Source organism: Musca domestica, unplaced genomic scaffold (assembly GCF_030504385.1).
Source record: "Musca domestica strain aabys unplaced genomic scaffold, Musca_domestica.polishedcontigs.V.1.1 3, whole genome shotgun sequence".
Taxonomy (NCBI): Eukaryota; Metazoa; Arthropoda; class Insecta; order Diptera; family Muscidae; genus Musca; species Musca domestica.
This window is the reverse complement of record NW_026712299.1, coordinates 8,703,921-8,730,825: the sequence shown is the minus strand read 5'-3', so window position 1 is coordinate 8,730,825 and position 26,905 is coordinate 8,703,921. Positions and strand designations below refer to the sequence as shown.

The window sequence follows — 26,905 nt, the reverse complement described above, 5'->3', positions numbered from 1 at the left end:
TATACATATATTCGATCTTTCTTCTTCTAAAATAAAACAATTATTTTCCCATATCTAAATTTCTGTTGCGCCAAGAAAATAATAAATAATAAACTACATTGTGTAACAATTTCATTGGCAAATACATTTTTATTATTTTTTTTTATTTGATTTTATTTTTTTTTTTTTATTGTTCTCGTGTTGAATGTTTGTTCAATTTATTTATTTGTTTTTTTTTTAATGATTACATATTTACTTAATTGTTGTTTATCTGGTTGTGTGTGTGTTTTTCTCTATTTTGTTTGTTTTTGTATTTCCGTAATTTTCTTTCTTCCTTCCGAACGAAGAACGTGAGAGTGTCTGACACACCTGCTACAATGAAATGCGAATTATGCTGCTGCTGTTGTTGTTGCTACGACAGAATGTGCGTAAATTACATAATTTGTCAATTAAAATGTTTGTTGTTATTTTTTTTCTTGTTTTTATTTGTTTATGATTATTATTGTAGTTGTTGCTGTTACATTTATGATTTTGTATTTCATATGAATTTCTAACAATTTTATTGCTCTAACAATTGCCTATCGTTTGTATAGTTTCTGCTGCTCATTTCATTCTTCTCCAAAAAAAAATTCCATACATTTTCTAACATTTATTTTAAAAATTTTAGCTACTTTTTTATTATTTATTTGCCCGGCATCTTAATAAAAATTTAATTTTTTAATTAAAAAAATATTTTTTTTAAGTTTAAAGTACAGTGTTTCAAAGCACTAATAATGAGAGTGTATGTGGGGATGTTAGAATATGAGAACCTCGAGAATTTATCCATAATGTGTGTTGAATTTTCTTTAAAGTAAATGTAAGTTAAAACCAGTACAGAAAGTCTTAAAGTCGGGCGGGACCGACTTTATGATACCCTACACCACTTTGCCAATTTAGTAGAGCTCCGCATAACAATTAAAAGTTTTTATTGGAAAATTCAATCATACACACTATGATTATAATTATAATTTAAAGTTCAAAGGACTAAATATGACGAATCATTTGTGTCTTTTAAATTCGGACTTTTATTCCCTATTTGGTGCAAAATTAATTTGAAATCATATAAAGATATATATGGGAGCTATATCCAAATCTGAACCGATCTCGACAAAATTTGGCAAAGATATTTGAAATATTTGCATGAATATCGTTGTTACGGAGTGCATATTACGGCTGTGAGTAACAAATACAACAAATCGGATGAACAATTTATATGGGAGCTATAGCTATATCTGAACCGATCTTCACCAAATTTGGCATATTAGCTTCTAGACTCAATTCGGTCGTATGTACCAAATTCTATCCCATTCAGACTAATATTAGACGTTTGGTGCACAATAAAAGGTAAATCGGACGAAGTTATATATGAGAGCTAAATCCAAATCTGAACCGATCTCGATAAAATTTAGCAAATGTATTTCTGAGCTGTATTTGCTATATTTCTCCAAATATTGTTGTTACAGAGTGCATATTACGGCTGCGGAGGACTAAAATAACAAATAGGATGAAAAATATATATTGCAGCTATGGCTATATCTGAACCGATTTCGATCAAATTTGGCATACTTATTTTCAGGCCTAATTTGGTTGTACGTGCAAAATTCCATACCATTTGGACTGATGTTACAAATTTGGTAGGCAAATTGTACGAAAATATCTATGGAAGCTATACCTAAATTTTGACCGATTAGCAATACGGTTCGTCCTTGGGTCAAACAAATTAATTGTACCAAATTTCATCGGAATCGGGCAATAAATTCGACCTGTACTTTGTTTACAAAAATACATGGACAGACGGACGGACGGACATGCATAAATCGATTCAGAATGTGATTCTATGCAGATCATCAAAAGGAACTATGGGCCTATCTCGCCCCCTTATGCCTGTTACAAACAAATGCACAAAGACATAATACCCTGACCACCTTGTGGTGTAGGGTATAAAAATATTTATATGAAAAATTGACCGAGTTTCACCAAATGGTAAAATTCGGCTGAATATGAAAAAAATCTATCCAATTTGGGCTGACATTACATATATATAGTGAGCAATAACCATAAAATCGGATGAAGATGGATATTGAAGGTAAATAATAATCTCAACCGATCTCGATAAAATTTGGCAGATGTATTTTCGAGCTGTATTTGATGTGCGGTATCAAATATCCTTGTTGTGGAGTGCATATTACGCATGTGAGGGACTTTAACAACAAATCGTATAAAACATTTATATATGAGACCATAGCTATATTTCAAACCAATATTCACTAAATTTGATTTACTTGATTCTAAGTAAGTTTAATCTGAACCGATCTTGACAAAATCTTAAACATTAATTTCTGAGCTCTATCTGATATCTGGTACCAAATATCATTCTTGTAGAGAGCATATTACGAATGTGAGGGACTTAAAACCCCAATTCGGATGAAATATATATATATATATATTGGAGCTATAGGTATATCTGAACTGATTTTCTCCAAATTTGATGTACTTGCTTCTAGACTGAGTAGGTCGGATGTACCAAAAACCAGTCCATTTGGGCTGATATTAGCCATTTGATGCACTATTAACCCGAAATCGGTTGAAGATATATATTTGGAGCAATATCTAAATTTGAACCCCCAATTTCAATGAGGTTGGTCTTTTGGTCAAACAAATATTGTTTGAAAATTTTCATCTAAATTGGATAATAAATGCGACCTGCATTTTGTTCGCAAATCACAAAATCGACTCAGAAAGTGATTTTATGAAGATCCTCAAAAGTAACTCGTAACTGGTGTATGGTATAAAAATCCAAACCAATTTGGCCTTAATTGGGCATTTTTAGATGATACATTTTTAAAATTTATCCATTATTGCATTTATTAATAAGATATATGATGAAAATTAATTACGGATCTTTTAGCACGTATATAATGAACTTATATGGTAGATAATCATAGGAAACCAATTGAGAGTTTATTTTTAATAGTGTTAGAGTTGATTTTGAGTTTACAATACAATTAGATCTAATAACTGTATTTTTATTGCCTTTAAGTATATAACCTACACCACTCAATGGAAAAAGATCGTTTTCAAAACTCTTCTGCAGAAATATAATCGGAATGAATTTAATAAAACGAGAATTATTTTCACGAAATTTTTGTCTGTCAAACAACTTGGTCTTTTTGATCCTTATTTTCTAAAGGGAGTTTTTTCCTCTTAAAATGTTTTTTCCTCTTAACAAGTGAAAATATTAAAAAAGTCAATCGTCAAAAATTTCTAATAAAGATCTCAGAATATATAATTGGACTGAATCTTACCCAAACGACAGGTGTTTGTTTTTATTAGGAAACACATTTTAGGTTTACAGCAGTAATTAATGTTAATTTTTGCAAAATGCTCCTACAAAGTATCTTCTTAAGTTTTAATTTCCATTATAATATATATATATATATATATATATATATATATTTTTTTTTTTTTTTTTTTTTTGGGAAATTTTTTTTTCTCATTCTTTAAAGATATTGTTAAAGTATGACATATTCTAGGTCAAATTCCATTGTCAGTCTCTAAGTAAATGTAGTAATTTTTTAGTAAATGTTAAAATTTGCGTGAGGTGGCACATGTAGTCATATTTCATCTAATCCAGATATGCTAAATCGTGAATTCTGATAAATTCCATATTCATCCCAGGGTTCTGGTTGAGAGAAGAATTTAGATATAGCAATTTGTAAATAAGTTGGCAGATAAAAGAATTGAAAATTGTGAGCCTTTGTGGGTGAGGAACCAGAAGGGGCGAGCCGATATCTATCATCTTCACAACATATCTTGTGTTAGAAGAAATGTGTTTGGATGTGTGAAATTTGAAGAGAATTGAATGCTTATTCGGGTTTTATGAGTGTTGGTTATTCAAAACATTGAACCTCTGTGGGGGAAGTACTAGAAGGAGAGGTCCCATATATTTCAACTTCACACAAGATCTTTTTTTATTCGAAATATTGGGATGTGTAAGATTTTAAGACAATTAGATGGTCAATGCGTGTTTTTTAATCGTTTTGGCTTTTCAAAATGTTGACACTTTGCGGGGGAGGCACAGGAAGGAATAGACCAACATATCCCATCTTCACACCCGATAGAAGAGCTATAATTTTTCAAAATGTTTACCCTAGTTGAGGGAGGTTCTTGCTGGAGTGGGCCGATCCCCTACCGTTTTCTCGACAGATCTAATGTTGATAGAAATATTGAGATGTGCCGAGTTTGAAAGGAATCTGGTGTTCATTTCGCGTTTTACGAACTTCATGGCTATTCAGAATTTTGACCCTTTGTGGGGGAGGTACCAGAAGGAATGAACCGGTATATCCCATCTTCACACCAGATCTTGTGTTAATAAAAATAATAGAATCCGTAAAATTGGAAGGCAATCGGACTATTATGTCACATTTTATAAGATTTATAATTATTCCAAATTTCGACTCCTGTAGGGTCCTGTGGCCTATAAAAAAATTACGTATGCAGTACCACGACTTCGTAAAATCCCTATATATAGGTTTTCCTTTGAGCGGAATTTTTTGAAAAAAATTCGATCTTCTAAAAAATGGTAGAGCGTATTAAAAGTTCGTCCCTACCGAAATAAACTGCTTTTTTCTTGTTTTTATTAAAACTGATCGATATTCTTTGTTAATATATTATAGTTTTTTCATTATTTAAATTTTCTTTGATAAACCTGGTGGTGCAGGGACCTTCACTTGTTCAGTTTAGATTTATATTTTTTATTTCGACACTGCGGTGCTATCAATGGTATGATCCTGAAAAGCAGTTTTTTTCGAGAATACCTTCTGTTTTTCAGCTTAGGCTGGACCCAATTGGGTATATTTTTGCCAGGAATTATTTTATACAAATGAGTTTCAAAACTGTTTTAACCGTAACTTCGCTTGAAAAATGCTGCTAGAATCTGTAAAGAAGGGCATTCATTGAAAATGGTATCGAAGTCTAAAGAAGGACCCATAAGGTGAATGGTATCCAAGTATATCTTCTGGCTATTGATAATGCCAAGTTACAGTCATTTTATACCCTCCACCTTGGTAAGGAGGGTATATTAACTTTGTCATTCCGTATGCAACATGCCTAAATATTCGTCGTAGACCCCATAAAGTATATATATTCATAATCAGCATAAAATTCTAAGTCGATTTAACGATGTCCGTCTGTCTGTTGAAATATACATTTTTCATGGATTTTTCTAAAAATTGGTATTTGTTGGTCATAATGGATTCTGACTGCGGTGGCGAAACATTGTACACATAGGTCCGCGTTTTGGTATAGCTCCCTTATAACGGTACCTCCAGATATTCGATCTTTTTACAATTTTTGCCACATTTTTTCACGGATTTGTCTAAAAATTGGAATTTTTGTGTCCTAATGGGTTTTAGCTTCGGTGGCAAAACACTACATGTATAGGAACGAACTTCTATGCCTTGGAAGTAGTAGCAGCCTTGAGAATATGAAATTTTAAATTTCAGCCATTCTCGTTGTAAAACATGACTTTATCTTTTAAATTCGGACATCACTTCATTAAATACGAGCTTTTAAAAAATATGAACCACATTTTCTCGTTTGAGCGGGTATATTGGCTTTTAATACGTCATAGATTAATTTATTACCTATCATATAAACCACCGACATAGTCAACCTTTCCTTTATGGTCCTTCATGGGGTATGGAGGACACACCCAAATAGTCTGATATGAACATTACCTTCTGTGAAAAGTTTCAGCCAGAGTTTCCAAAATAGGACTAGAGTCTCTTACTTTTACCTTTGGTCCACGTTTCACATAAGATTCATATTAGGTACTTATCACATTTTTGTCCCTAATTACGGTTATTTGACATTTTGAAACTTCAAAAAAGAAAAAACTCACAAACATATTTCAAACTTTGTTCCGACCATAATGTTATATAACTCCAAATTTCTCTAATCCATCGAAATGAGAGTTACTAAATTCAATTACAATTTTCTGCAAGTGGTGTAGGCTATAATAACTACTTTAATTAATTTTCATTTAATTTCTCATTATTATTTTTTAATTGAATATTTATTTAACATCTGTTTTGCATTGGGTGTGTCGCCGCTATTTCAATTCTAATATTTTTTCATTTTATAGCTGTAGCATTTCATACATCTAATAAGGCCTATTTACATACATAAGTATTTTGTTTTGAAACATTACATTTCATTGTTAAAAATAATTAATAATTATAATTATATTTTTTTATTATTATTATATATAATAAATTTGGTTATTTACATTAGTTAAATATTTTTTGATTAGTAATAAATTATTGTTCGATTTTTTTATTATTTTTTTAAAAAAATATTGCACTTGTTTTTTTTTTGTTTTGGTTTTTGGTTAAATTATAGTAAATTGCAATTAAAACTAAACTGAAATTCTTATAAAAATTGTTTATGAATAATTAAAAAAAAAACTTAACAATATTTTCTTCACCCTCTGCTTCACATAGATTTTCACCACATTTTATAGAATAACAATTGCTGTGATGGGAACCTTAGCATAGCCACAATTGCGGATCCAACCACCAGACTCCATAGGCTATTTATACTTCCAGCAGCATTGCAATTATCTGTAGTACAGATGGAACAGAAAAACTCCTGACTGGGATCGCCACTGCCATCCTGCCGTCCATTCCGATAATTGTTGTTATAGCCGTTCGCATCGTCATTGGGTATACGCAGCTTGGATTTCAGAATGGCACAGGCATCCGATTCGCCGGTATTTAATTGACAAAATCGAGCCGTTACCATTTTATTTGTGACAGCTGTCCCAGAAGAGAGAGAGAGAGAGAGAGAGAGAGAGAGAGAGAGAGAGAAAGGAAGAGAGAGAGAAGAAGAAATATTTATTTTTAATTAAAAAATCGATTTCCATTTGAACTTACGTTGTCTGGCCACCACCTTCTGACAGTTCATCAGCGGACTTCGATTCGCTCCCGTATCGAAATAGGCAAAACTATTTATTTCAAAAAGCCAAGTATTTATCGATTTCATTTTATCCAGTGTACATTCCTGAAAGCGATAGAGAAAATGGCACAAAAATTAGCAAATTTTACAGATCTGATAATTAGAAGAAGTAAATATAATTAAAACATAAATGTTCGGACTGGGCGGCTCGGACCCTCCACCATTTGGAAATCAAACAAAAATTTAAAATTTAAAAATTCCTCTATAATTTTAAACAAGTAAAAAAACATTAAGTTTGACCGGGCCAAACTTTGAATACCCTCCAACTTAGGGTAAAGGAAACATTAGAGCCCATTATGACCCACATATACCAATTTTTAGACATATTCATGGGAAAATGTGCCAAAAATCATCAAAATTCCGAATATCGGGATATACGGCTATAAAAAACGTGGACCTATACATACAGTGTTTCGCCAAAAGAGCTAGAACCCATTAAGACCAACAAATACCAATTCAAAATCCATTAAAATGCCGAATATCGGGAGGTACCGTTATATGGGGGCTATAACAAAATTGTGGACCTTTACATACCATGTTTCGCCAAAGGAGCTAGAACCCATTATAACCTACAAATGCCAATTTGCCAAATCCGTGAAAAAATGTGTCAAAAATCATCAAAATACCGAATATCGGGAGGTACCGTTATATGGAGACTATACTAAAACGTGGACCTATAATTACAATGATTTCCCTACACGAACTGGGACCCATTATGACCTACAACTACCAATTTTCAGAGAAAATCGTGAAAAAATGTGTCAAAAATCATCAAAATACCGAATATCGGGAGGTACCGTTGTATTGGGGTTATACCAAATCGTGGACCCATACATGCAATGTTTCGCCACCGGAGATGGAAACCCATTATAACCAACAAATACCAATTTTTAGACAAAGCCATGAAAAAATGTGTCAAAAATCATCAAAATACCGAATATCGGGAGGTACCTTTATATGGGGGCTATACCAAAGCGTGACCTATATATGCAATGTCTCGCCACACGAACTGGGACCCGTCATGACCTTCAAATAACAATTTTCAGACAAATCGGTGAAAAAATGTGGCATAAATCATCAAAATATTGAAGGATGTTACAAACGGAATGACAAAGTTTCCTTTCCAAGGTGGAGGGTATAAATATCCGAATATCTGAAGGTAGGCTTATATAAAGGCTATACGAAAACCAATTATCTGCAAGATGAGGTGGCGCTTATTAATAACTCCAAATACCAAGTTTGAGATAATTCTGTTGAAAAATGCAACCAAACTCCTTAAAATACTGAATATTGGGAGGTACTGTTACGAGTATATTGGGCCGACCGGGCCGAAATTTTAATATCTTCTATAATTTTTTAATATCTTCGAAATTTTAATGTCTTCCACATAAAAATTTTCAATAAATTCCGAAAAAGACCGTTTAAATAAAAACCGTCATACAGGGCTATACGAAAACGAGAACCTGCATTATACAATTTCTGTCATAGAACCAATTACGAACTTCAAATACGAAATTTACAACAATTGCGGTGAAAAGTGTGACACAAATCATCAAAATACTGAATATCTGGAGGTAATGTTATGTGGAGGCTATACAAAAACGCGGACCTCTATAGCCAATTACCTGCCAGAGAAGCCGGTACCTGCTACGAACTTCAAATACCACGTTTGGGATAATTCTGTTGAAAAATTATATTTTTTCCTGAAAATACCGAATATCTAGAGGTATAGTTATATGAAGTCTACAGAAAAACATGGACATTGGACAGCTCTATGCAAGCACGTTGCCTACATGCTAGGAACACAAACTGGGAGTTAACAACAAATTCGAATTAAAATTGGGACCAAAACTACCAAAACATCTTAAATCTGGTTGTACAGTTATATGGGTAGCTACTTGGACCATTTTCAATACTTAAAGTCTTGAAGATATAAATACATCTGAGTAAAATTTGATCAACCTACTTCATTTCGTTCAGTACGAATATCCAAAACAATCTACATCACTTCATTCTAAAATTGTATAATTTGGTACTTCGCCATTCAAAATTAGTACCATTTAGTACTTTTTGTACAATTACAGTACGCATTTGCAAAACCACCACCAGATCTCAAAATCAGAAATCACTTTAATATTTCCGGATTCCATCCCAGCACATTCACTCATTACCAAAATTGGTACCATACCATACCATACCAACAGAGACTTTAATATGAAATTTCATTTCAATACCTTCATCCAATATTAAATATAGTAAAATTCAATACTTTTCGTACAATTATACTGATATATAGTACTACAGGGTTAGATAAAAACTGCAACAAAGTCAAACGCCATAATTTTTACATTTTTTTTTTTACATTTTATTGAATGAAAGCGAAAAATGTCGGAAATGGCATCAAATTTTAGAATAAGTTTAGATTTGTTCGAATTGGTCACCTTTGGCACGAATCGTGGCCTACAAACGGCCAATGAAACTGTCACACGCTGCCCGAATGTTGCTCTGTGGTATTTTGGCCCATTCCCGGCGAAGCGCTTGCTTGAGGTGATCGACACTTTGGTATTTTTTAGTGCCAACCTTGCGTTCCAAAATACTCCAGACACAATAGTCCAACGGATTGGTATCCGGAGATTTTGGTGGCCATTGTGCGCTGGAAATGAAGCGAGGAACCTCATGTTGTAACCATTCTTGGGTGGCGCGTGCTAAGTCCTGTTGGAATGTCCAAGGTCTGCGACCAAAATATTTTCGTGCCCTAAGCTTTAATACATCCCCCCCCCAGAATATTTTCGCGATAATATTCGCAATTTATTCTGATGCCACGTTAAATTAATACGAAACGGAGAGCGACCATCGGCTGTTATGGCGGCCCACACCATCACCATGGCCGGCGCTTGAGTTCTGGTGACCAACCGGAGGTGCACATATTCAGCTGACCTCCTTGGCAAGTAAACACGATAATTTTGTTTGTTTACAAACTGCTCTGCTGGACAACGAATGTTTTCTCATCGGAGAAAACCAAACTCGGCACTTCACCACTTTCGGCCAAGCGAAGCAACTCTTTAGCTCTTTTGAGTCTATTTTCCTTCTGTTGCGGTGTAAGTTCTTGCTCTTTTTGGAATTTCAATGGCTTTACCCCGAGCTCATTTTTCAATATTTGGCAAATGGAATATTGCGATATGTTCAGCTCACAAGCCATTTTTCGGCCACTGCGACGCGGGTTTCGATCAAGTCGCTTCTTTACTTTTCGAACCATTTCTGCTGATGTTGATATTTTCTTCCGTCCACTTTCTTGACGTCGGGTTACGCTACCAGTATCAAGGCAACGAGCGATGGTACGAGACGCAAAATATTTATTCACATTTAAATGCTGGAGTGCTCTAAGGATAGCCACTTGTGATTTTCCAGCCTAATATAAAGAAATCACACTATCACGCTTCAATTCCATCACGTATAACTTTTTTTCTTGAAAATTATGTATATAATTTGTACGCTTGTAAACAATTGAAAGAGCTGTCACTGGAATAATGTTAACAGCTGTCGGACGAGTGGCTTAGAAATGACAGAATGACATTGCATTTTCTTCATCTCACCCTGTATATTTGTCGGCAAAAACGACTTATTATACCCTCAGCCATATGGCTACAGAGGGTATATATCATTTGATACGGTCAAAACGTGCCTAGTCGAAATAACAGTTTTAGACCCTAGGTCTCTTTGGACCAAATCCGTTTCAGGACATTTGGAGTCGATCTAGCGATGTGCGTCCGTCCGTCTGTCTGGCTGGTGCGCACGATAACTCTCGAAGGAAATACTCGATTTATTTTTGTCAAACTTAGATCGAGTTCGGAGATGGGCAAAAATATATATTTTCTGCACAGAAAGATAAATGATGATCCGATTTTGTTCCAACTTTGCGAATCCTAATATTTTTCTCAGTGCTAAGTCAAGTGCGAAAATGGACAATACCGGTCCACTCTATCAAGTACCTCCCCCACAAAGGGTCAACATTTTGAATAATTACAACTCTCATAAAATGTGATGTAAGAGTCCGATGGTCTTCAAATTTCACACATCCCAATGTTTATATTAACCCAAGGTCTGGTGTTAAGATGGAATATATCGGTCCACTCCTTTTGGTTCCTCCCCCCACAAATGGTCAAAGTTTTGAAAAAAATATCTATTTTTTGCACAGAAAGAGAAACGATAATCCGATTTTTCTCCAACTGTGCAAATCCTAATATTTGCATCAGTGCTAGGTCTGGTGCGAAAATGAACAATATGGGATCGATCAAGTACCTCCCCCACAAAGGGTCAAAACTTTGAATAACTACTACTGTTATAAAATGTGATGTAACCGTCCGATTGTTTTGAAATTTCACATATCCAAGTATTTATATTAACCTAAGGTATGGTGTTATGATGAATATATTGGTCCGTTCCTTCTGGTACCTCCCCCACATAAGGTCGAAATTTTCAAGAAATAATTTTTTGCACAGAAAGAGAAACAATAATCCGATTTTGCTCCGACTTTGCAAATCCTAATATTTCTATCAGTGCTAGGTCTGGTGCGAAAATGGACAATATCGGTCCACTCCTTCTAGTACCTCCCCCACAAGGAGTCAAAACTTTAAGTAATTACAACTCTCATAAAATGTGATGTAAGAGTCCAATTGTCTTGAAATTTCACACATCCAAATATTTATATTAACCCAAGGTTTGGTGTTAAGATGGAATATATCGGTCCACTCCTTCTGGTACCTTCCCCACAAATGGTCGAAACTTCAAAAAAAAAATTATTTTTTTGCACAGAAAGAGAAACAATAATCCGATTTTGCTCCGACTTTGCAAATCCCAATATTTCTATCAGTGCTACGTCAGGTGTAAAAATGAATAATATCGGTCCACTCCATTAAGTGCCTACTCCACAAAGGGTAAAGATTTTGAATAGTTCCAACTCTTATAAAATTTGATTTAAGAGTCCGATTGTCTTCAATTTTCACACATTTCAATATTTTTATTAACCCAAGGTCTGGTGTGAAGATGGAATATTTCGGTCGACTCCTACTGCTACCTCCCCCACAGAGGATCAAATTTTGGAATATCCATGAAGCTCATAAAACGCGAAAATAACATCCGATTGCATTCAGACTTTACACATCTCAATATTTCTTTTAGCACAAGATCTGTTAAAAATGTGGTAGAGATCGGATAATTCCTTGTAGTACCTGCCACACAAAGGATAAATGTTTTAAATAACCAAAACGTTTATAAAATCCGAAATAAGCATCAGGTTCTCTTTGTATTTCACACATCCCAATATTTCCACTAGAACAAGATTTGGGGTGAAGGTGGAATATATCGGTCCACTTCTTCTGGTACCTCTCCCACAAAGAGTCAAAATTTTGAATATCCACGAAATACGAAATAAGCATCCAGTTCTCTTCATTTTTCTTGCCTATACCAATATTTTTATCTGTATTAGATGAAGTGTGGAAATGAAATACTTCGATCGACTATATCTGGTAGCTCACGCACATTATAACATTTTCTAAAAATTATATCAAATCTCGTATAAAGTGAAAGAAGTAGTCGATATAGACCGAACCTGGCGCGACGCAATATTTGTATCATATTTATTTAGGTCTAATACGATATGGGCAATATTAGCTCATTCCTTCGGATCCTACTCCATAGATGGTCAACAATTTGAATATTCATAACAGAAGTCAGAATATATTTAAATAATCGAACAATGGCTGAGGGTATACATCAGTCGGTAAAAACGACTTATACTTCTGAACTTGTTTTAGACTATTTCCATATGACAATTATCGTCCATCTCCAGTTACTCCTTCCTCTTTGAATCGAAGAGATTCTTAAGTTTCGCAACCTTCTGCTTTGGTGACCTGTTTGTCTATGCAATTAAACAATGCCACCAAGGGTAATATTGTCATTTAAATACATTGTCCCCACATCTCTTTGTACATATTTAGCAGTCTAACTGTTGCCAGTGATGTCCTGACACCCTCCCCACCCCTGCCACAAAAAAGGAAATAATCAACTGACACAAATACAACCACTTGAAATAAATAAATAAAAAAAAGTAAAATGCTACAAAATATAAAGGTCACCATTTTTTTAGATACCATAAATCGAAACTAAGTACAACTGCGTTTTGTTGTTGTCGTTGTTTTCTTTGGTTCCGCTTTCATTTGTTGTTGTTTTTGTTGGCGGCAACCCAGAGGTTGGTTGACCTTCCGCAGAATATTCTCTGCATTAGGCGTTATTTTTTTCATTCATTGATTGCCGTATAAAAATCGTAGGGAGTTGGCGGTAATGACCTTTTCGTTTGCCAAATGATTTTTCTACTTTTCATCTCATTTCTGTTCAAAAGCAGTTGACAAAGAATATTTCCGATGCTGTATTCACGTTTCCCCCCCTTTCTCCTGTTTGGGCGCCAAGGCGCAATGACAATTTATGTTATTGAAGTTTTCTTTTTTTCGTTCTAATTCAACAAAATTTTGCAATTATTATTGTCGTTGAGAGGAAACGTTCGAAATAAAATGTAGGCAATGGAAGGACGACAAAATCGCTTGACAACAAGGACAAAATAATGTGGCGGCATTAGAAGGTCAATAGGTCAGGAATGATCTATGTGCAAGTTCCTCTATTTTCAATTAGTATTTTTTTCAAGGATCAAGAAACGTGGATATGTAAAGGATATTTTACAAGGACCAAAAATAAGGATTTTTGGAAGGGTATTTTTCAAGGACCGACAAATGTGGATCTTTGCAAGAATATTTTTAAGGGCAAACAAGTAAGTAAACAAGTAAATAAGGGCAATAAACAAGTCTGGATTTTTAAGGAATATTTTTTGATGACGAAAAAACGTAGACTTTAGAAAAAAAATATCCAAGGACCTACAAATATGGATTTTTGGAAAACATGGACCTTTGAAAGAATCTTTATTAATATAGTTTATTTTCAAGATTAGTACTATCCTGGAGTTTTGAAGAATATTTCTTCCAGGACCACGAGAAGGACAAAGATTTTAAAAAGAATAATTTTTGGGGATAATGCTGTGGGAAAATTGTGGATCATTGAAAGATTTTTTAACAACAAATAAATGGGGTTTTTTAGGAATTTGTTTTCAAGGATCAATGGAGTTGAATTATGGAACTATATAAGTTATCTGCAGGATCCGGTTCTTGAATTTCTGAATAGATCCAAATGACATCCACATGGATTTTTTTCAAGGATCCGTATGACATTTTCTTGGATTTTTATAAAACCATAAGAGGAATAAACTTAGATTTTTAAAGGTTATTATTCAAGGACTAAGAGACGGACAAACAGAGATTTTTAAAGAATATATTTTAAGAATCAACAGGGTTGTTTTTGTAGATTTTAAAGGGTCAGCCCGACTATGTTCGTGAATATTTTCTTAAGGGCTAGAAATGGACAAACCTAAATTTTTAGAAAATATTTTAAAAGGAGGATCACATTTGCAGATATTTTCAGATTGTTTTAGGGGTAGACTGGCCTATAGTAGTGGACTTTAAAACATAAGTTTTAAGGGAAAAAATCGATCTTCAGAGACAATAACTTTAAGGATCCGTAGGATCACACTTAAGAATTTTTAAGACTGTTTTTTTTATTGATCTGCAGGAAATTCATTGACATTTTGAGATTATTTCAAAAATAAGCAGATTGTGTTCGCAGTTTTTATACCCTCCACCATAGTATGGAGGGTATATTAAGTTTGTCATTCCACGAAATATACATTTAAGGCCCCACAAAGTGGATATATTCTTGGTTAGCACAAAATTCTATGTCGATTTAGCGATGTCCGTCCGTCTATGGAAATCTCTCTAGCTTCCAAACGAAATGAAGTAAGCTGATAAAATTTTACTCAAGTATGTATTATGTCTGCAGGACTTTTGGTATGGTCCACGTCTTCGTATAGCCCCCATATATTATTTTGTTGATTTTAGCGTATTTGATTTGGTATTTTGTTGATTTTAGCGACATTATTCACCGGAATCGTTTGAAATTTGGTATTTGAAGTTCGTAATGAATACTACAATCTAAGACAGAAAATTGTCTGTACAGGTCTTATGCTTATGACTAAAGTTACCTATGCAGGCCTATGTCGCCATATAGACCGTAATATATAGACCCTAATTTTAAGATTTTAAGATAATTTTTAACGGATTTTATTGTTTTTGAGAATTGCGAAATTCGTTGCAAATGGTGGAGGGTAATCAAAATTCTATGTCGATTTAACGATATCCATCTGTGAGATTATTACTAAAAAGGGGGTATCCGGGTATCCAAATTTCGGCGGGCCGATACCTCCTAATATTCAGTTTTTTGGGATTTATTCCGTATTTATAGCACATAATAGTTCTCAAAACATTGTCCATATTGATCCACGATTTCCATATGACTTTATCCACCAATACTCGGTATTTTTATGATCCTTGCCACATTTTTCCAAGGAATTTTTTCAATGTTAGTATTTAAGACTGGTAATATATAACCATCCTTGTAGTAGAAAATTGTCTATATTGGGTGCCCTTTTGTTATGATCGCCATATATATTCAAAATCCCATCCACTTTTTGAAAACTGCATTTTTAAAACATTTTGAAAACTGCATTCATCAACCGATCTCACTGGTATTTGCAGTATAAAGTTTGAAAACAGATAATTTTATTTAAAAATGTTTTTTTAGCCAAGTGGTGAGGGATATTGAATGTTTTTATAGTTCTTATAACCATAATCATCGATTTAGGTGTTACGACACTCTATCATCCACGTTTTGCTTTTTTAAAAGTTGCTCTTTAAAAGAATCAACTTTGCACATAGCTTTGAAAGTAATAAACTTTGGCAATAAATTCCAAATGCGTCTGATCACCTTTTTTCCTCTCAGTATCTTTTGTGAATATTCACGTGTATCAAATTAGCGGAGGTCATAAAGAATAGCAACATTCAGACAAACCTGTTTTCCCCCAGCATTAATGGAACGATTCTCAGTAAGGATTTCAATTCGATGAAATTCGAAATGAAATCTCTTTTTTATGAGTCACGAAGTAATACCGTAAATTTTAATTCATTTCCACCCAAATTTTTTTTTTCCGGAGAAGAATAAATACGCATGCTTGTTTTAATAGATATTCGTAGAATAAATAGGCATCAACTGGCTTAAGGTATCAAACGTGTTTTTATTTAATTAGATTTTATCCTACGTTTGAATTTTCAAATGAGAAATTGTTAGGAATTGCAAAAAATTAAAATGAAATGAACAGATGTTTGGGGAATGAAGTTAACTTTGATATGCTACATTTTGTAGCATACTTTAGGGAGCTCATTTGAAAACAATGTACCACCGAATAAAATAATAATTAGGCATTCTTGCGCTGCTAAAGGAAATAGAAAACAACAGTAAGGAAAAGTCAATAGTCGGGCGGGGTCGACTAAATGATACCCTACGCCAATCTGTGTATTTATTAGAGCTCCCGTAACAAATAATGTTTATATTGGGAATTTATGTGAAGTAGATCATACCAACTATGAAACTTACTTTAATGCGTATCATGGCTTTGGAGTGCTTATAATTTGTGAAACTATATCCAATTCTGAATCGATTTTCAAAAAATTTAACGGAGGCTTTTGTAGCTCTACTACCAAATAATATTGCTGTATAGTGGATGATATGAATTCGATAAGAATTATATTAACCAGTAAGGAAAGCTCAAAAGTCGGGCGGGGCCGACTATATGATACCCTACACCACTATGCATATTTAGTAGAGCTCTCGTAAAAAGGTTTATACAGGGCATTTCAGAGCTCTATGAGATATTTGGTACGAAATCAAAATCTATCTAGTTCTATCGTGCATTTTACGAACTATAGCTATCTCTGAACCGGGTTTCTCCAAATTTTACGTATTAGCTTCTAGACTGGTGATTTGGGCTGATATTGACCATTTAGTGCACATTTAACCCGAAATCGGATGAAGATATATATGAGAGCTATATCCAAATCTGAACCGATTTCGATAAAATTTAAAACAGCTATTCCTGTGCTCCATCTAATACCTGGTACCAAATATCACGGTTGTGGAGTGAATATTACGAATGTATGGGACTAAAACTCTAAATCGGATGAAACATATATATGGTTGCTATATCTATATCTGAACCGATTTTCACTAAATTTGATATACTTGCTTCTAGGCTGAATTTGGTCCGATGTACTAAAATTCAGTCCATTTGGACTTATATCGGCCATTTGGTGCACAATTAACCCGAAATCGGATGAAGATATATATGGGAGCTATATCCAAATCTGAACCGATTTCGATAAAATTACAAACAGCTATTTCTGGGCTGTATCTTATATCTGGTACCAAATATCATTCTTGTGGAGTGCGTATTACGAATGTGAGAGGCTTAAACACCAAATCGGATGAAAGATATATATGGGAGCTATAGCTATATCTGAACCGATTTTCTCCAAATTTGATATACTTGCTTCTAGGCCCAACTCGGTTGGGTGTGCCAAAATTCAGGTAATTTGGACTGATAGTGGACATTTGGTGCACATTTAACCCGAAATCGGATGAATATATATATGGGAGCTATAGCTGTTTCTGAACCGATTTGAACCAAATTTGTTATATTTGCTTTAAGGCTAATCTTGGTCACATGTGCCAAAATTCGGGCCATTTGGGCTGATATTGGCCATTTGGTGGTCAATTAACCCGAAATCGGATGAAGATATATATGGGAGCTATATCCAAATCTGAAACGATTTCGATAAAATTTAAAGCAGCTATTTCTGTGCTCCATCTAATACCTGGTACCAAATATCACGGTTGTGGAATGCATAGTAGGAATGTGAGGGACTTAAAGATCAAATCGGATGAAAGATATATATGGGAGCTATAGCTATATATGAACCGATTTTCTCCAAATTTGATATACTTGCTTCTAGGCCGAACTCGGTTGGGTGTGCCAAAATTCAGGTAATTTGGACTGATAGTGGATATTTGGTGCACATTTAACCCGAAATCGGATGAAGATATATATGGGAGCTATATCTAAATTTGATCCGATTCTCACCTATTTCAATAGGGTTCATCCTTGGGCCAAAAAAATATTGTTTGGAAAATTTCATCTCAATCGGATAATAAATGTGACCTGCATTTTGTTCACAAGAATACATGGACAGACGGACGGACGGACGGACTGACATGCATAAATCGACTCAGAAAGTGATTCTATGAAGGTTCTCAAAAGTAACTATGGGTCTATCTCGTTTCCTTCTCCATGTTACAAACAAATGCACAAAGACATAATACCCTTACCACTATGTGGTGTAGGGTATAAAAATATTTATTGAAGCAATGGATATACCGGAACGAGTTTCACAAAATGGGAATGGAATTCGGTTGAATATTCAAAAATCCATCCAATTTGGGCTGATATTACATATATGATGGACAATAATCATAAAATCGGATGACGGTGTATATCAAAGGTATAGAAAAATCTGAACCGATCTCGATCAAATTTGGTAGAGGCACTTTCGATATGTATCTGATGTTACGGTGTCAAATATCATTATTGTGGAGTGCATTTTAAACACATATATGGGAGCTATAGCTTAATCAGAACCGTTTTTCACAAATATGTGAAGCACTTGCATTTGGGCTGAATTGCCAATATTCAGTGAGCTGATATTAGCCATTTGGTGCACAAAATACCTGAAATCGAATTAAGATATAGTCGAGAGCTATATCCAAATCTGAACTGATTTTGACAAAATTTTAAAAACTAATTTCTGAGCTTTATCTGATACCTGGATCATTGTGATCATTGTTGTGGAGTGCATATTACGCATTGAGGGGCTTAAAACCCCAAATCGGATGAAACATATATATGGGAGCTATAGCTATATCTGAACCGATTTTCAAAACATTTGAAACACTTATTTCTAGAATGGTATCAATTGGAATCGCCACGATTCAGTTCACTTGGGCTGATATTAGCCATTTGGTGTACAATAAAGCTGATATCGGATAAAAATATAAACAGGGCGAGATAAAAAAACTGCAACAAAGTCAAACGCCATAATTTTTACATTTTATTTAAATTTTATTGAATAAAATCAAAATATGTCGGAAATAGCATCAAATTTTAGAATAAGTTTAGATTTGTTCAAATTGGTCACCTTTGTCACGGATTATGGTCTTCAAATTGTCAATGCAACATCACACGCTGCCCGAATGTTGCTCTGCGGTATTTTGGCCCATTCCCGGCGTTGCGCTTTCTTGAGGTGATAGACACTTTGGTATTTGTTAGTGCCAACCTTGCTTTCCAAAATACCCCAGACACAATAGTCCACCGGATTAATTTTGGTGGCCATTGTGCGCTGGAAATGAAGCGAGGAACATTATTTTGTGACCATTCTTGGGTGGCGCGTGCTGAGTGCGATAGTGCAGAGTCCTGTTGAAATGTCAAAGGTCTGCGGCCAAAATGTTTCACGTGCTCAAGGCTTTAATATACCCTCCAGAATAATTTCGCGATTATATTCGGCATTTATTCTGATGTCTGATGCCACGGTTGATTAATACGAGCGAAGAGAGACCATCGGCTGTTATGGCGGCCCACACCATTACCATGGCCGGCGCTTGAGTTCTGGTGGCCAACCGAATGTGCAAATTTTCACCTGACCTCTTTGGCAAGTAAACAAGATAATTTTGTTTGTTTACAAACTGCTCTACTGGGGGTCAATTCTGGTTCTATGAAAATGTGAAATGAAAAAATTATTTTGAATTTCGTTTTCATAACAACTTTTCATAATTCGTTTTCATAAAAACATATTTTCCGATTCTGAATCATTTTGTGAAAACAATGTTTCAATTTCGTGTCGTAATGAAACTATTGTAACTATGTTATTGAAATAATTGTAAAGTTGACAAACATATGTTAACAGGAAAAAATAATATTGTCGTAAAATTAAACAATATACAATCAAAAATGTCAAGTTCCATTATATTGTATCATATATCGCAAAGACACAGAATAGAACAAAGGTTAGTACAATCATCTAAGAAAGTTAACATGAAATAACTATAAAATTGTTTAGGAACTCGCTTCGAATTCTTAGACGCAGTCTTCGGGATCACCACAATCCATTTGAAATAGCCACAGAGGAGAGCTTTATTGAGTTGTATAGGATGCCGAAGCATTTGTGTTTGGAACTCATCGAAGAATTGAAGCCATTTTTGCCGAAATCAACAAGAGTCCATGCAATTCCATGCCAGCTAATAGTACTAAGTGCACTACGTTTTTTTGCTACGGGTAGCTATCAACGAAGTGTAGGGCAATATAATTTATCCGCTTTATTTCAAACATCCGTAAGCAGATGTGTAACTAAGGTTGCTAAAGCTTTGAACAATATTTCACACAATTATATAAAATTTCCCAAACAAGAAGATTTCCCAGGACTTAAAATAAAGTTTATGGAGAAATTTCAATTTCCAGGGATTATAGGAGTTATTGACGGCACTCATATTAAAATATCTTCTCCAAGGCGGGAAATATTACTGTCGAAAAGGAGGACATTCAAAGAATGTGATGATTATATGCGATTCAAATTATATTATTTTGGCAGCTAACGCACGATTTGGTGGTACAGCACATGATTCTTATGTTTGGAGAAGTTCCCAAGCTTGCAGAATACTAGAAGATTTATATACTGGAGGAGAACGTAATTATTGGCTTTTAGGAGATAGTGGTTACCCATTGCAGGTAAAATATACAACCGTATTATGTGTAGAAATAATAAAGTGTATTCGTTTGATTCACCAAATAGCCGTGGTTGATGACTCCTATACTTTCAACGTGCAATACATCCGAAGAGCGCTATAACATCATGCACAAATCAATACGAGCTTTAGTAGAAAGATGTATTGGTATACTAAAATCAAGATATAGTCCACCATAAGCAGGTCTGATAATAAACGCCTGTTTGGTCCTGCATACTTTTTTAGTTCGAAAAAAGATACCGCATCCGGAAATAATATTAGAGGAAATGAATGACAATGGGGAACAAACAAATGCAACTGCGGATATTTCATGCCGAAATATATCAAGTATTGCAAAAAGGCAACGTTCCGAGATAGTTGAAAACGTATTTGCTCAATAGATAAGAATAGATTGGAAAATCAATACAATTATTAAAAAACAAGTGAAAAAGCAGTTGAATACCGTCCACAATTTGGAAAGAATTTGGAAATTGTCAAAAAAAAAACTAAATAAATAAAGGCAAACTCTTTTAAAATCTTAAAAATACTATACGAAGACGTGGATCTGAAATTCTCTGTCGCAGGCTGTAGTACCTATAACGAAGTGTGGGCTTTACCTATACGTGGGCCTACATAACAAATTTTCAATATCAAAAGTCCTGCAGACCAAAAACATATTTGAATAAAATTGTATCAATTTACTTCAATTCGTTCGGACGCTAGGCTGATTTCCACAGACGGACAACTTTTATCCACACCTTGCTGATTTTTGTCAAGCTTGTTTCCAAAACAGTTTAAGAATAATCGACATCATTTTTAGTAATGGCTAGAATTTATTTATTATTATGTTAGAAGCCATTATTATTATTACAAGCGAGAAATTGAATGACTTCCTGTATTTTTTTTTAAAAATCCACTTTTGCTTGTGTATTAGTCTTAATCGCTTCTGTTTGCTCCTTTATAGCTTTAATCTCTCGTTCCTTTAGAGTGTTAGACTTTCTCCTAGCTTCCGCTTTCTCTTCTTCTATTTTAAACAATATCTCAAATTGTGATTCATCAGGATATAAAGCAACCTTCCGTTTTTCTTTCCTTGGTCTTTTCCCTCCCAATTTAATTGTAAATGTGGAATTTTCTCCAGTTTTAAGATTTTCATCCAACTCTACAATTTGATCATCGAGAATCTCCACCATATCTTCCGAATAGGACTACATAGGAACCCCATCTCCTGAGTTTTATCCCCATCAACCGCTTCAATTTTGGTAATATTTATAATCCTCTGTTCTACTTCAGATAGTTGTTTGATTTTTTTTAGTCCATTAATACCACTTTTTATACCCTACAACACTTTGTGTTGGGGGTATTATAAGTTTGATTGGGCCAAAAATTATGTAACACCACGAAATATTGATTTCCCACATAGGAAAGTATATATGGATCTTCCTATCTCGCCGAGCTGAGTCGATCTAGCTATGTATGTCCGTCCGTCCGTCTGTCCGTCTGTCCGTCTGTCCGTCTGTCCATGTTAATTTGTAATCACTCTACAGGTCGCAATTATGGCCCGATCTTCACGAAATTTAAAATGTAGGTGGGGTTAATGTCAGATTAGAACCCTATTTCTTTTGGAGATGATCGCATAATATCTAGAGGTTGAAATGGACCAAAAACTGAAAAATTTCCTGATTTTGCAGTTGCTCTACAGGTCACAATTATAGACCAATCGAAGCGAAAGTTAGCATGGGGCTAGAGCTTTGGGCTGGGCAGAAGCCTTCCAATTTTGATGGTCATCGGGTAACATTTAGTGGTTGAAATAGACCATAGCATTTGTGATAAATAAAAGTCAAATTATCCATTAAACCACGAATATTTTTAATGCCGGCGAAATCACAAATAGACGAACAGGTCAATTCTGACCGTTGCGTAGATGACCATAGTAAAAATATCGGATATATATAGCGAAATATATACAATGTATATATACAAAGGAAGGGGATGCTAGCTAGAATGCTTATATCTCCAGAATGGCTGGAGCGATTTTGACAAATTTTTTAAAATTAGAAAGCCCTTTTGGCATAAAAGTATAAAACCTAAAAAAATCGCATAAAAAGATACCAATAATGATGTTGATATAGATTTTGTAGTATTTTGTGACATATTTTTATTTTTCATATTTTTTTATCGCATGCGATTTTTTCAATTTGACTTATAATATTGAAATGTATATTTTGTAATATTTTTGCACTTTACAACACAGGTTGGGATTATTATATATATAGATTGCAATTATTATCCGATCCTCACGGAAATTTTCGCAAGGGTAGGTTTAGGCTCAGAAGGGCTTCAAAGATGATATTTAGGGGTTGAAATGGACCAGCAACTCAAAATGTTCCTGATTTTGCAGCCGTTATAAAGGTCACAAATAGAAACCAATGGACACGAAATCTTGCATGAAGTTAGAATTTAAGACAGCGGATAGAATGGACCACTACTTTTGTGTGAAAAAATACCAACATTACTTACATGTGATATCCGAAATACACAAAAGGAGAACTTCTAGCTTTTTTATGCTGATTTCGTTGACGAATATAGTCAAATAGCTTTTGAAGATGATCGCAAAATATTTAGGGGTTCAAATGAACCAAAAACAGAAAAAATCACACAATTGAAGCCAATAGACACCCTTGAGAATATAGTTAAGCACAGTGAAGAATTCTAGCATTTTGGATGACCATTGGATTATATTTAGCCGTAAAATGGACCACAAAAACTAACAGCACGACGGAGTGCATAAATATCGGGAAAATGTCCCTGGTCAAAATGCTAAGGGAGACATCTGGGCAGTGCTGCGTGACATAATTTCAAAAGCGAAATCTTCCAAAATGGATTTGGACATGAGGGGGCTTCTCACATATTGTAGTGTTGTAGGGTATCACATGGTCGGCCCCGCACGACTATAGCCTTTGCTTACTTGTTTGTTCGTCTCTTTTCATCAAAAGGTATTTGGAGCGCGTATGTTGCCTATACGAATAGAAAAAATTGCATAGATAAACGCATGTACAATGACAAACATTGATTGGTATTAAAATACGTAAAAGCATATCGAGCGATTCCATTTCCATTGTCCGGATCGTTAGATCCATTCTCCCAATTTTGCTCCTCTACAAAATATAATGCTTATAATATTCTTCCAAAATATCTTACTACTAGTTTTAAGATTCTACAATTAAAATAAGTCATTCCTCAAATCACTCCAATATTTCCTCCACTTGGCACCATCCTTCATAGTCCCTCCAATAGCGTTCAAGCATTCCGCCAATTCCTTCCATTTTTCTTCTCTATATTTTGCACCATCAACAGTACAAAATCTTAAATATACGTATATTTTTATTTTGTAAAGAATTTTTATTTTGTAAAATTGGATATTGTCTTACTTGTCGTTCGCCAAATCCACATTTTCCTCAAGGAAATTTATTAAAAATTCCTTTTGTTCTTTTGAGGCTCTTTTACCATGGACCGATTTTTCCATTTTCACAGAGAAAATTTGTATGAAAAAATATTTTTCAACTGAAAACTTTTTTGATTCAATTTTCATGATTGCATAGAATCGGAATAGCTTACTTTGTGAAAATGTGAAAAGACTAGTTTCACTTTCTATCGTTCCTTTCATATGAAAAAGTTAAAGCATATGTTTTTATGTTTTCATAGAACTCGAATCAGTCAGGCATGTCACAGAATGTAAAATCGTTCAAGAGTGAAAACGAAAACGGTTTTAGCTTCTCTAAAAAACTGAAAACGCAAAAATTTTGCGTTTTGATATCACTTTCAAAAAAACAGAAAATATTGTATTAACCAAATTCTCTTAGAATGAACATGTTTTTGGAATTTATTTTACAAAAAATCTGTTATTTTTCTAATCCATGATGAAAACGCAAAAAAATATGCAGAAATGAACGGCAGTCTTGTATTGTTGAATTATTGCCATATGTGTTGAAGAAGAAGGTGTAGAAATGTACAACTGACAGACTAAAAAGCAATGTCCCTTTTCTATTATAAAAATGGGATTCGTCTTCGGAAGGTTTAACCATTCTAACGTGAGTTCCGTCAATGCATCCTACAATTCCTGGAATTTCATAATTTTCAAAAAAGTACAATTTCGACTTTCTTTTTTCTTCGGAAGACATTCTTAGTTTGATCCAATGTGGACAAATTTCAGCTTCAATTGCATTAATAACTCTCCACATAATTGTAGAAACTGTACTTCTCCCAAGGCTTAGCTCCACATCTCTACCTATAACTCCTTCAAATGCACCCGTAGCCAAAAACCTAAGCGTTGTTGCAAGCTGGATAATAGCCGGTATATTGGAACGTTTGAGGTGGGGAGAATTTTTTTCCAAAACTTAAACAAAAGCTTCTTTATTTAGCCGATAATAAGTTATAAATCTGTAGAAATAAATTATTATTAAAATAAATTTGAAAATAACTCATTGCTGGTGGATCCTTACTCTGCATTTGAGTGAGATAAAGGATCTGATGCGTCCTCAATGTCCGGCGACGAATTTGAATAGACCGCTGATTTATTTCTTCATCCATTACATCAAGTATTGAAGCCCCTGGCATTTTTACTTTTGGTGTTTATATTATAAAAAACAATTTAAACTCCTTTTTTAATTGTCAATAATTTGTTTACGACTTTTTTTTCATGGAGTTACCATATTTATACCCTACACCACATAGTGGTAAGGGTAATATGTCTTTGTGCATTTGTTTGTAACATGGCGAAGGAAACGAGATAGACCCATAGTTACTTTTGAGAACCTTCATAGAATCACTTTCTGAGTCGATTTATGCATGTCAGTCCGTCTGTCCGTCCGTCCGTCTGTCCATGTATTCTTGTGAACAAAATGCAGGTCGCATTTATTATCCGATTAAGATGAAATTTTCCAAACAATATTTTTTTGGTCCAAGGACGAACCCTATTGAAATTGGTGAGAATCGGATCAAATTTACATATAGCTCCCATATATATCTTCATCCGATTTGATCTTTAAGTCCCTCACATTCCTACTATGCACTCCACAACCGTGATATTTGGTACCAGGTATTAGATGGAGCACAGAAATAGCTGTTTTAAATTTTATCGAAATCGGTTCAGATTTGGATATAGCTCCCATATATATCTTCATCCGATTTCGGGTTAATTGACCACCAAATGGCCAATATCAGCCCAAATGGCCCGAATTTTGGCACATGTGACCGAGATTAGCCTTAAAGCAAATACAACAAATTTGGAGAAAATCAGTTCAGAAACAGCTATAGCTCCCATATATATCTTCATCCGATTTCGGGTTAAATGTGCACCAAATGTCCACTATCGTTCCAAATTACCTGAATTTTGGCACACCCAACCGAGTTCGGCCTAGAAGCAAGTATATCAAGTTTGGATCATCCGATTTGGTGTTTAAGCCTCTCACATTCGTAATATGCACTCCACAAGAATGATATTTGGTACCAGATATAAGATGCAGCCCAGAAATAGATGTTTGTAATTTTATCGAAATCGGTTCAGATTTGGATATAGCTCCCATATATATCTTCATCCGATTTCGGGTTAATTGTGCACCAAATGGCCGATATAAGTCCAAATGGACTGAATTTTAGTACATCGGACCAAATGCAGCCTAGAAGCAAGTATATCAAATTTGGTGAAAATCGGTTCAGATATAGATATAGCAACCATATATATGTTTCATCCGATTTAGAGTTTTAGTCCCATACATTCGTAATATTCACTCCACAACCGTGATATTTGGTACCAGGTATTAGATGGAGCACAGGAATAGCTGTTTTAAATTTTATCGAAATCGGTTCAGATTTGGATATAGCTCTCATATATATCTTCATCCGATTTCGGGTTAAATGTGCACTAAATGCTCAATATCAGCCCAAATCACCAGTCTAGAAGCTAATACGTAAAATTTGGAGAAACCCGGTTCAGAGATAGCTATAGTTCGTAAAATGCACGATAGAATTAGATAGATTTTGATTTTGTACC

The 26,905-nt window shown here is 34.5% G+C and overlaps 1 protein-coding gene across 1 annotated transcript in view; it reads right to left on the bottom strand.

The window, feature by feature from the left end:
- Window positions 1–6,456: 6,456 nt before the first annotated feature.
- LOC101896410 (uncharacterized) overlaps window positions 6,457–26,905 on the bottom strand; it is a 44,370-nt gene continuing 23,921 nt past the window's right edge. The window contains exons 3-4 of the mRNA XM_059124660.1: window positions 6,954–7,080; window positions 6,457–6,836 (exon numbers count right to left, since the gene is read on the bottom strand). Coding sequence (XP_058980643.1) covers window positions 6,526–6,836; window positions 6,954–7,080 — 438 coding nt within the window. The 3' untranslated portion in view covers window positions 6,457–6,525. The remainder of the gene's footprint in view (window positions 6,837–6,953; window positions 7,081–26,905) is intronic.